Genomic DNA, 12,687 nt, shown 5'->3' with positions numbered 1-12,687 from the left:
TCCTATCACTATCATGTGCTTTAACCAGAAAAGACTGCAAACAGGATGACTATCAGACCAGTTTCCTACAGCCGGTGATGACGGGGGATATTAGCGGTGTCAAATAAAAACATCTGATCCTGAAATCACTGAAGTACTCAACCACCAGAGCTATGACATTTCAGACTGAGAATTACAAAAAATAAAGACATGATTTCCAGATAACAATGATGTTTCCTACTGCTTCATTACACCCTCTGTAATCCCCCACCTCCCAGGAAAGCACAAATACAGGCCATCAATCAGATACCTCCTGGTTCCCGGGTGCCTGAACCTGTTTCTGTGACACTCCGAATGTTACAATTGAAACATCAGCAAAACATGGCTTCCTCTTTCCCTGACAATATCATCAACAATTCCCTCCTGGATTGATGCTGGAAGCAGAGATAAGACACCACTGCACAATGTTTGTGAATGCACAGAAAACTGTTTAATTTACAGCACAATGGTGAAACAAACCATTGCAAAGCATGGAAATTCAAAGTTAAGTCTGACACTCTTTTTCTCAAACTCACCTATGGTGCTTAAGTGTTGGAACATGATGTTACATTAACCATACACAATTATCTGAGATCCTTGCAAGACCTGAGACCAAAGGGGATGAGTAAACGGTAGAGGACCAGACCTTCAAGTGGTGTAAATTGGCATAACTCCATTGAAGTCACTGGAGCTGTTGATTTACGTGAACTGAGGATCTGGCCCTCAAAATGCCCAACTTAACTTTGAATTACTGTCTCTTGCTTATGCTATTTTGAGTCACAAGCCATAATGTTACTGTTCCTCCTGGTTATATTTGTTATATCACAGAAATAGATGAGGACTGATTCAACAGACAGTAATGCTGGAAATGCTTGCAGATAACATTTCAACTGGAATAGAATCAATGGCACAAATTATAACATTCAGCAATATTTTAAAGACTGTGATCCAGATCCTCAGCTGATGTAAACTGAAGTCAATAGAGCTCGTCAATTTACACCAGCTGCGAATCTGGCCCTAAGACTTTGATGATTGCTACTGTGAACCATGTAAACACTGGGTTTGAAAATAAAGACTTTGTATGCTCCTAATTCCTGGTAACAAAATGAATTACAGATTTCAAATCTCAGACAAATAATTACCAGAAAGTTCTTCATTCAGTCTTCATTCTCTCCTCCTTTCAAACTTGGCATAATAGATTTCTATGCTGGCACCAGGAAAATGCATGCCTGTACTTGCATTTTCATCAGGGATTAAATATACTCAGGTGGTGTACACACACAGCGCCATTACAATCGATGGGGCTACACCAAATTAAACTGTCTGAAGATCTGGCCCAGGTGAGTGATTTAAATTAATCCCTACTGTGCCAGTGCAACCTTAGTTGAAAAATTCGCTCATGCAATATTCCACTTAAGTGACTTTGGCATCCTTTCAAAATGTCTGAGCGGGTCACATAATATTTTTCATCTACATGATTTTAATAGAGATATATGAATTCTTTTTTCATTAGCTATTTTAGACAACCACCCCCAAAAGAAAAAAAAAAAAAACCAAAACTGAGCAACACTATTGACATCCCACCGAAACATAAATATATAAATTACAATTTATACACGTTTCTTTTAAACGCAGACACATACATTCATGGGCATAACATTGTGAACAGTACACTTAGTGAAGAACAAGCACAGATAGTTTTAGTAAATGTATTTCCAGTTTTGGTGCTTAATGTAATACACTGGGAAGATGATCGCAAACAGGATAGTGACTAATGCTATCCCTGCATTAGCAATTGAAACCAATGCCTGTTCGTTAAAATTGCTTTGTTTGGTTGAAATTGGACATAGCTATAGTGGGTGGGGTGATGTGTTAACAAAATCTCTCTTTTTTTGTTACATCTTAAAGCTCTGGAGTTCATTCACATTTGAGACTTTTAATTCAGGGTGGACACATTATCCTCAAGACTGGTCTTTTGTCATTATGTACAAAGGAGAGAGAAATCTTTCATCTTATTGGAGATGTTTCATAAAGAATAGAACCCAGTCGTTTATTTTACATGTCCAATGTGATCATCCAAATACTGTAACACAAAGGGCATATCATCTAAACCACCAGGCTGGGGCAGTGATTTTGGCTAACAGGGTAGGCATGATATATATGGCACAGGCCTACATTTCCAAAGCAGCAGACAAGAATTAGCCATGTGGCTCCCATTACAGTCCCTGGAGGAGTTGAACAATTAAATTCCTCTGCACTTTGAAAATGTAGGAGTTGGTGCCTGAGTATTTTATCTGCCCTGCTATACTTAAAATATATTTTGAAGGTATTTGGGCTATTCAACTACAAAAATATGACCACAAAATGCTTTTTTTTTTTTCTTTTCTTTTCTTTTTTTTTTTTTCTTCAAGAAAACATAGCAGGCTTTCTTAGGTATATAAAACTGTTAATTTTAGATAAAAATACAAACTTCACCTTTACAAAACACATATTTCTGTTGAATACACATAAAGCATAACATTTTACCAAAAATAAAGAATTTTAGGTTTTGTTCAACTATTTGCAGCAAGGGTTTTCCCATGCCACAATGACATTGTACAATGCGGATACAAGAATTTGTACATTTCACATAGCGCCAACATGTGAAATAAAAGTATTTGTATACTGATAAGAATGGCAATTGCTAACACAATATCACTATTAGGCAACTGGTATACGTTTCAAAGAAAAAAAAGGATATTTGCATGGATATCCTATGATTTGTTTACACACATCAGGTTTTTTTAAATGCTTTAAATTACGGGGGAGGTTGGGAGACATAAACCAAGAAACGTCTAGAAAATTATGCATAGGTATACCATTTTTATTTTAATATATCTCATTAGTTTGCATCCCACTAGGAGAAATACCATAATGTTTGTGTTCTGCTTACTGTTACACCAGTCTTCTATATGTGTTATTGATAAATGTAGTCCAAGAGATAATAAAAAGCTAGGCAAAGAGTAAAAAGAAAGCTTAATAATCACTTTATGGTGTAAAAAAAAATCCATTTAAGGCTCCCCAGAAGGTATTCTTTTTTGTATAGACTTTAAAACACCACCAAGCAAGGATGTACTGTTTCTATAGTGTTTGCGTGGCATTTGATCATTTGATACATTCCTGCTTTTTTGTGCCTGAAGTCCATTTGTGTCCATTCATCTTCATCAAGAAAGCAGGCACATTTCTTGACATAAAGCACCGTTGACTGCTCTGACAGAAATCCACTATTCACTTAAGATTTTTGTCTTTTTATTTCTTCTTCTTCTTCCTCTTTTATTTTTGTTTTTTGTTTTGTACTTTTGGTATCCTCCATTCATTCAACTGTCTTTTTATTTTCTTTGTTTGTTTTGTTGTTTTGTGGTTTTTTGGACAGGGAAGCTTCCTATTGTTTCACAGAGTGCTACAATACTTGCTTTGATGTCACATTAAACAAATGTACATTGTCTCTTTGTTCTCATTAAGTGTTCTTTTCAGCCAGTTTTTTTCACATAGGAGAACAAATAAAGTATACAGTCGATAAAGCACCATACATAGTAGGTTCAGGAATGTAACAAACCATGTACATCCATGTCCCAGAGAGAAGTTCTTTTTTTTTTTTTCTAGCTTATTTCACCTTACATCTGCAGGAGAGAAAAAAGATATAATAACTCCATGATTAGAATCACAGGACCTTTCCTCTTAGATGTCTTTAAAAAAAAACTATTCTGCATGAAATTCACTAACCTGGGACAAGAAGTTCTAAATGCTGTTTTGATTGAGTTTACATGCTGACTTTTAAAGTTGAATTTTACAAAATCTTTGCTTCTATCATACTACTCCCAATAAATACCTGTTAATCTGAAACAGGATATCAAGTTTAGCATTCTTTCAAAAAGATACATCCATATAAATGAAATCTGACATTGGGAGTTCATGTGCAAAAAAATAAAATAAAATAAAAAGTGCTTGAATTATTAAATTCCCCATCATCCAGCAGTTAGATACATTTACTGCAAATTCAAATTAAACCCCACTCAGAACACTAGAATCATCTGCAACTGTTGCAGCTCATATGACTTCAGATATTTTAGAAATATAAAATCCATATTTAATTTGGAAACTGTACAGCTGTCACATCAAACTTCGCTAATATGCTGATGAAGCCACTCTTTTGTATTGAGGGGTTTCTTGTTTTGTTTTTTTCCTGCATTGTAAACCTTATAAATTTTGATGACATCCTATTTTTGCATCCTAGTCTTCCTCTGAAAGCCCCCAGACCAATGAAGGTTCTTAGCTCTCTGATACAGGGCCTTGTTACAGAAGAACAGGTGTCCTCTTGTTTTGTAAATTATGCAGTGATTCCGATAATTTCAGATGCATATTTAATCAGTCCCCAGTTCGGGCCAAAAAATGTTTGATGGTCATGCATGTAATAAGAGTTACCATACATACTCTATGCTTTCACAGCCGACTGCTTGGAACATAAACCATTTGTAACCTGGCAATTCGATCATGCATTATTATGGGATGCTTAGACTTCAGAAATCAATAATGAAACAAAAAGCAGAGGAAATGGAACTTGAGATTTCCAAGAAGCTTAAATATTAGCTCCCTCAATAAATAAATAAATAAAATGCAAGAGGAGGAAGTAGCTGAAGAATGTAAGATGCTTATGGTGATGTGTAGCTTAAAGGGAAAATACCAAGCAGGTAGAATTATCAAAGCCAATCACATCTAATCTCTTTGCAGCCTTGAGGTAGCAAGTGTCAAGATTTTGAACAGTGATTAAGCTGGAGTGATGATATTTGATTACATTTTCCATTACTTGTGCCATTAGGGTGTTCAGCATATAGGTCCTACCTGATTAGCAAATAGTTCCAGTAGTTTTTATGTTGGTTTTAACCTTTTTCGTTTCCGTTTTTTACCTGTTTGCCTACGCCTTCCTGTTAACATAAGGGCAGGCTGGTAAAAAGCCCTAAGATAATGCATTTTGTTGAAAACTGAAGTAATAAACACTCAGGTTGTTATCTCTCACAGAATACTCACAATCTTTTGCATTACAGGTATTTCTTTATAACTTCTGATTTTGAAATAATGTTTGCATAAGTAGAGTAATTATATAAAAGCAAAGCTCCAGTAACCCAAGATGGTGTTGGTGGTGAGAGATCTGCCTTGAAACTACTGTTAGCATATTGTATTCAATATTTGCCTTCAGTCCCTGTAGTTTAGTTAAACTTGCCCTCCATAACATGTTCTCACCTATAACTATGGATATGAATCATTGTTTTCTGCCATTCTGATCATTTCCTTCACACGCCTGATTCTGAACTGACATTCCATTTTTCTCACATAGACACAAGCTTTTCATTTTGAAAATTCAACTGCTTAGTCGTTGTCCACAATAAACATTTTGGAAAGTTGAGGCTGATTAGATAAGATTTTTCATGTATGGAACATAGAACAATTTACAAAAATATGAAAAGCCACCAATTTTTCCTAAATGTTTTGGTCCATTCATAACTCAAATTAGCTTGGACTAAAATCACCCAGCTTAAGTTACCTGTTGATGGTCAATGACAGCGAGTGCACAGGCCTAATTTTTCAGCTCTCCATGTATATTATAACTTCCCTGAAAGGCCTATAGGAGGTTATATGTAAAGCAAAGCATGTCAAGAGAACTTGAAAGCTCTTGTAAGACAAACAGCTAGGTAAATTCTGCTGACATGAGCTTCTGAGTCCAATAAATATAAAACTGCAGCTCATGAGCCTTGCATTTGCTAAGTACCTGCGCTAGTGAGATGTCCTCTGAAGAGGTTAGAATTTTCCCCAGGTGTCTGCAGGACATGGTACCCTCCAGCAGGTGCTCTCACCCAAGTTACAATCTCAGCCAGGCATCTGACAGAAATTGTAACCTCTGCTGGGAAACTGAGTCAAATTAAAGCCAGCCCCAAAAATAGCCAGCCAGTTGCTGTCCCGCCTCAATGACATCAGGCCAATGGGCTGCCCACTTCTACACTCCAGAATACAAATATAAAGGATAAATGGGAAGCCTGGACCTTCTAGGCAAAGGTGTGTCATCGCGGGGAGGAGAGAGCAGCAAGAAACTTGCCTAAAACTCAGGCCTGGGGAACCCTTAGCAAGTTTCCTATTTGTCAGAAATCCCAAAGCAGGGAAGTTTCACCTATTTACTTTCCTTATAAAAGTTTCAGACACTTTGGGCCTGATTCTCCTGTTCCTAACACCAGTGTAAATCAGCAGTAACGCTACTGAAGTCAGTGGGCCACATCCTCAGCTGGTGTAAACTGCCACAGTTCCATTGATATCAATGGAGTTGATCTGCACTAGCTGAGGCTCCGGCACAATGGAGTTATATGGTGCAAGCGAGAGGAGAATCAGGCCTTTTGTAATCAATAGGAGTACAACCTCTGAAAAATCCCTCATGGCAGAGAGACTCCCCCGGCCCAGTCAGAGTCCCTATGGCAGTGATAGTATCCATGGGCACACGCAGAGCTTATTGACCAAAATGTTCCACAGCAAGAGGCCACCCCAAACCCACACCAAGCAAACTGTCAGACAAAAGACTTTCAGATAGAGAATTGTGCCTGCAAATTTTTTTCATGGGAGGTGGGGGGGTGGGGGAGAAATGGATGAATGTTACAGTTAAATAATAACAATAAAATGCTCAAGAGTAAGGAAATCAGAAATTAAGGTTCCTGGACCAACCTTAGCTTTCACTCGTAACCCTGCCCATCTGCTAGCTACTACCTAGAGACACCCCGTCCATCCGTTTATCATTGTCCAATCCCTTCCTAACATAGAGTACAGAAATCCACTCTCCCTGCCGAAACTCTACAGACAAATTTATAAACTAGCTAACCAGCTAGGGCCTGATCCCAAACCCACTGAAGTCAATGGGAATCTTTCCAGTGATTTCAGTAGGCTTTGGATCAGGTCCCCTAATCTATATGGAATTAAGACTTGATCCTTCACCAGATCATCCTCCCTCTTACATCTAGAAATTATAACATCTTGTGTTTTGGTTGACTGCAATGGAGTTACACAGGCATCAAACTGGAATAACCTAATGGTTTATCAGGCCAACTATTTTCTCAGCAACAGAAAACACTACTTTATCTCCTGATATAGGCAGGACATCATACAATAACCCCATGTATGTTCTTACTACAGACTGCAGAAAAAAACCCTGCCACAGATAGGCCAAAGATCTACCTGTACCTGTCCTCCCTCTACATTATCCATCATCACCAGCTGCTACACTGACTGCCTCACCCCCGGGGGCACCTGAACTCCACCAAGTCTAAAACTGGTGTATGACCCTTTAGGGTGCCCAGTGACCTGGCATAATTCAAAGTAAACTGCTAGGCTGCTCTAACTTACACCAGGGCTGGGCCAAGGCCTGGGCAGCTGGCTACGTACCCAGCTTCCTGAATGCCTCCTAGCCCCTGAGACCAGTGGATCTGGGTACAGGAGAGAACCTGGGCCATAGTTTTTATGAAAGCCACTTTGAAAGTAAGTATTTCTTCCCCCACACAGTCATAAAGCCCCTTTTCTGTCATTCATATTCTCAACAAGCCAGGCATACGTTTAATGTGACAACTGGCAACAATCTCTGTAAAGATGGGTAGAGAAATGGAAACCGAATAAAGGCTGCAGTAGGAAACTTAATTTCAAAATTCCTTACTTTTGAACAATTAAATTCTTTCTAAATAAAATGTTCTATTCATTTCAAACTTAGTTTTCCCTTTAGTAAAGTAAATTGTCAGCCTTAACTCTATCTCAAAAGAGTCATTACTTGATAGAATTTACCAGCAAGATACAAATACACCGCTACCTCGATATAACGCGACCCGATATAACACGAATTCGGATATAACGCGGTAAAGCAGTGCTCTGGGGGGGGCGGGGCTGCGCACTGGTGGATCAAAGCAAGTTCAATATAACGCGGTTTCACCTATAACGCGGTAAGATTTTTTGGCTCCCGAGGACAGCATTATATCGAGGTAGAGGTGTAGTATAACCTTCAAATTAGTTAGGCAAGATTTTTATGTTATGCATTTAACGTTTAATTTAAAGGCTGCACTAAAGAAAACTGCTGCAATTTCAACTTTGAATCCAAATTCTTGTATACAACCCAAATCCTGTTTTAATTCCACACCTTTGAAACAGGGGGGGTTCTCAGTGGGGTCAATGAGTGCTTTTCCATTTAGTTCAATGGGAACAGGGTTGGGTCCATATTCTTTACTATAAATATAAGTTCCCATCTGATAAAAGTATGTGTACAAAAATAAAAGGATGACGTACCAGTTTCTTCTTCTCGATAATCTGAATTAGAATTTGATGATGTACAGGTGCATTCCATATGCTCTTCTAACCTCACCAGAACTTCTTTTAATTTTGGCTTTTTTCTAACATATTCCACTTTTGCCACCTAAAAAAAAGAATGGTGTTTGTACTTAGACACATTAATGCCTAACAGGACTTAAGACAGGTGGTACATATCTATATAAACCACCTCTATCTGGTAGAGCATCAGCTACTTATTTCATGACACATCCTTTATACAAGTTCAGCAGTTCCAAACAGACCAGGTTTCCCCCCCCACCACCACCCCCAAGAGCTTGATTTCCCATTCATGGGGTTTGAGCAATTCTATATTTCAGGATTTTTTCTAAGTCAAGGTAAAGTTTCATATTCAGTCTCAAATCTGCATTTGTCACTGAATTTACAGATTCTAATATATTGTTCTCTCTACAACATTTCACCAGGGTTATGTTGAACTACCCATTGTTTTTAAGACTAAGGCAAACAGCAAAGACATGGAAAAGCACCAGTGCTGTTTGAGAACCTAGATCTCAATGATATCTCATAAGGGATGCCCTCTCTCTGTCCTATAAGCTTCTTGCAGGAACTCTGGTGAATGAGAGCTCACTTACCTTTAAAGGAGAACTAGGAGGAAAATGAAAAGGAGATTAAAAGCTTTTTTTAAAGTCTTTGCTGAGACACATCCATCTTGCCTGATGTTCTCTCTCTACTGTATGGAAATGTTACCTCTTCAGATGCACTGAGTACATATTTCACTAGCATTTAGGTTCCAGGTACATTTCAGGTTCAAGTACAAGTACAGTACAAACAGGTTCTAACACAGTTTGGTGGACTAGCAGGGACCGTATTCTAGCTCAGGAAGAGAGCTAAGGTAGAACACAGATTTTAAATCTTGTTCCAAGATGCACTGGCCCCATCCATACGGGCCAGCCTAACCTTCTTAGAGCCCTGTGCAACCATCACTGAGATTAAACCTGAGTGAAACCAATATAGATAGGGCCTTGTGCTGAGGGAAGAACCACACCCAAAGGGGAATCTTCTAGCTGCTTTGCATTTCAACACTGCTCGGCACTAGGGAGACATCCAAAATATGCCTCCCATTTGACTGTAGGGGGCTGTAAACATGGGCTGTCATGGAGAGCAATGAAACCAAATAGTGCGGATACTGTATTAGTTTATATAAATTAGAGACAGAGAGAAATCGAGAGACTGGGTCTCTGATCCCATGCACAGCTCAGATGATTGACACACATGTGGTGCTTTGAGGACATAGCACCAGTCCATCTGTATATCAATGAAATAGGCAGGGTTGTTAAAAAATTATCAGTGTCCAAAATTTTTAATAGACCCTTTTGCTAATTGTGTATGGATTTGTTTGTTGGGGGTTTTAATGCTCCTTGATCTTAGCATTGAGAAAACATTGACCCTCTGTCTTTCTAAAAGCGGCAAGTCGTTCTCATAACATGGCAGGGGGGATTATACTTCCCAGCTGTCAGAAACCATCCTTTGGCTTTCTGGACACACCTGACCAATGGACATCTGAATGAGAGCAGCAGAAGCCTAGAGTGAAATACTGGGCCCCATTAAAATCAGTGGGAGTTTTGCCACTGACTTCAACAGAGCCAAGATTTCAAACCTACATTTCAGTCACTGCCCCCTTTGTCAACAAGATCTGGAGCCTATTTGCATTTACCCAGCAAACAATAGTTCTGCACGGACAGATGCAGTAGTTAAAATGTCCACATTAAAGACATTTTCTGAGGCTGTCAGATTTCCATACAAAAAGATTTAGAGCTGGCTCTAACATGTCAGAATGCCCTGCTGAAGGGTCAACTATGGGTCACAGCAATATGTTTCCGGCTCTTCTATCAGAGTATAACTCTAGCAAGGCTTTGAATGCAAAGATTTGAAAATATCTGGTACATCTGAGTCACCCAGCATCAAAGGATGACTAATCCTTAAAATTCACAATAACAAACAGCGATTAAGACCTCTATAACCAGAGACATAGAAAGAGACCCAGCAATTATGAAATGGCTTTGATATCTGTCATGCTTATTCCAATTGTTGGAATTAACCAGCGTCATCAAAAATTACTTGCCACTAAAACTGTAATCTAACTTTATTTTAGGCCATCTCTATTTTTTTTCCAAATTCAGACACCTATATATACACACCTTCCACTCCTTACTTTGTACTACACACACTGGAAGATGTAGGAGGAGATACTTAGAGACTCTGTGATGATAACCTACTTCACATTGACCCATTAAAAGCTACCGTTTTTAGTGAAGTGCATTGTAAATTAAAACAAACAAAAAAGCAGCCCCCGGACTCCTCTTTCTCCTTCAGGCAACGTAAGTGAAGGTTGAAGATTTATAAAGTGCTGTAAACATTCAATTTCTCAAGTTAAAGCAACATCAAATACAATTAAATTCCTAAATTTGTGTTGTCTCATAACACCTGCTGCCACCATGGGATCTATAATTAATGCTAAGCTAAAACATTAGGCTCTGAGCCAGATTCTCAGCTGATGTAAAATGCCATGGCTATTTTGACATCACAGGATCCAACTCTAGGTTAGCATTCTTTCCCCCCTATCCTGTTGCTCGCAAGAGAAGGATAACCACACACTATTGTGTACTATCCATTGCTTTGACATGGTTAGTCCTCAGCAAGCCACTCATTTCAACATGGGCGTCTTTCATCTTTCTCTAATGCAACAAAACCAAGAACCTTCAACAACAACAAAAAATATTACTTCTAAAAACGATGGGGGAGATAAGTTCCATTTATGGGGGTGGGGTTAATCTCCCCCTAATATTACATTGAAATAATTGTACCATAATAGGTAGGTTAGGGTCTATGTTTTGTACCTCTATGGTCTCTATTCCACATTCCTATTGTGTGTGAGGAGGGAGAGGGGAGGGAGTGTGGAGAAGAGGGGAAGGCGTGTAAGGGAAAGTTATGTTGCTCAGATAAAAATATCTGGTCTGGTGGGAACACTTGATGGTATCCTCAGCTCCAAGGGGAAGGCAAGGTTTCAGATTGTTCAACAGTGATACATAAAGGATGGCAATCAGTTTTCCCAGGCCGGCTGCAATGCAGAATCTCATGGAAATCAGGGACTCGAGCATAGGAAAAAGGCAGGACTCTGGGCATGAAAACCCTGAGAACCCCCCCAGCATAATAACAAAATTAATTCTGTACAAGAACTTACAAGAAACCTCTCAGCATGGGAGATGACTTTTATTATAACACTCAACAACAACAAAGCCCACTTGGATGGTCCCTGTTTAACATACCAGGCATGAAATAAAATCCTGAATTAGGACACTTTTCAGAAATGAAATGACTAACAAAGGCATCCGTTTGCTCTAGCTCAGAAGTGGATTAGCAACGGTATGATGGAGTGAAGCTCTATGGACCTGGGCAATTCTAAAAATTGCAACTGAGGGGTCAAGTTAAAGAACGAAGACAGAGGTCTACTGGGTTTTAATGAGACACAAAGAAGTCAGCTGGAGTCAAACCACAGCTGAGGCAAGGTGCATTTGCCTATAGTAGGTCAAAAAGTCATCGTACAATTGTGTTTTATAGAACAAGAACGATTATAACACTACCTGTTATGGGGTTTGTAATTGCTCTTAAAGGGAAGTTAAAGATCAAGTTATTGCCTGGTCCCATTTCAGAACAAAACAAGAGAATCCTGAAAGATGTAGTCCCCAGAGGGACACTGGGAATTGTATGATGCTGCAAGGCATGATGGGAAGAAGCATCAGGGAATATAAGGAGCAGCTTTTCCTCAGAAGAGGAGAAACCGGGGTGAGATCAGACCTGATGTGTGGCTCTTCACCAAGAGAGCAGAGGAAACAGCCTGGAAGAGGCTGTGGCAAGGACCTAGGAGGAGGCCTAGTGAAAGAAACCCAGGGTAGTGACAAAGCACATGAAGGAAAAAATATAGGGTAAAACAGTATTGGTGAGGGCTTGAGGCCTGATTTTGGCTACACAATTAGGGACTCAGACTGGTGCTTCCAGAAAGAGTAGGAGGAAGTCCCTTTTTCACACCCCTACATGAATGGGGTGGACCAAGGAAGGAGCCATTTAGCCCTGAATCACAGGAAAAGAGAATACTTAGTCCAGTGAGGACAGAGGATCTGATTAGCTTTGCCTCAGGATGGAGGATTGTTGGGAGGACCAGAGGACCATTTTGCTTTGGATTTGTGTGGTTGCCCTGGAAGGGGAGGACTTTTGTTTTGGCTGGAAGCACTAAACCTACCTCAGAGGGAAACTATGGCCTGGCCCTGGACA

At 39.3% G+C, this 12,687-nt stretch overlaps 1 protein-coding gene across 4 annotated transcripts in view; it reads right to left on the bottom strand.

Moving 5' to 3' along the window:
• Positions 1–446: 446 nt before the first annotated feature.
• Positions 447–12,687, bottom strand: part of PDGFA (platelet derived growth factor subunit A) — a 31,670-nt gene continuing 19,429 nt past the window's right edge. Inside the window, exons 5-8 of one of the 4 annotated variants that reach the window (XR_002909193.2) lie at positions 8,359–8,485; positions 4,897–4,979; positions 3,781–3,894; positions 447–3,677 (exon numbers count right to left, since the gene is read on the bottom strand). Coding sequence is in view for 2 of the 4 variants with exons in the window: in XM_024219472.2 (XP_024075240.1) it covers positions 4,924–4,979; positions 8,359–8,485 (183 nt within the window). In the remaining 2 variants the exon portion in view is untranslated. The remainder of the gene's footprint in view (positions 3,678–3,780; positions 3,895–4,896; positions 4,980–8,358; positions 8,486–12,687) is intronic. The other 3 variants (XR_002909194.2, XM_024219472.2, XM_024219481.2) reach the window with 3 other exon arrangements.

Source organism: Terrapene carolina, unplaced genomic scaffold, assembly GCF_002925995.2.
Source record: "Terrapene carolina triunguis isolate 2854851 unplaced genomic scaffold, T_m_triunguis-2.0 Scaffold93, whole genome shotgun sequence".
NCBI lineage: Eukaryota > Metazoa > Chordata > Testudines > Emydidae > Terrapene > Terrapene triunguis.
Note: the sequence above shows the minus strand (reverse complement) of the source record. Positions and strands in the feature narration are given on the sequence as shown.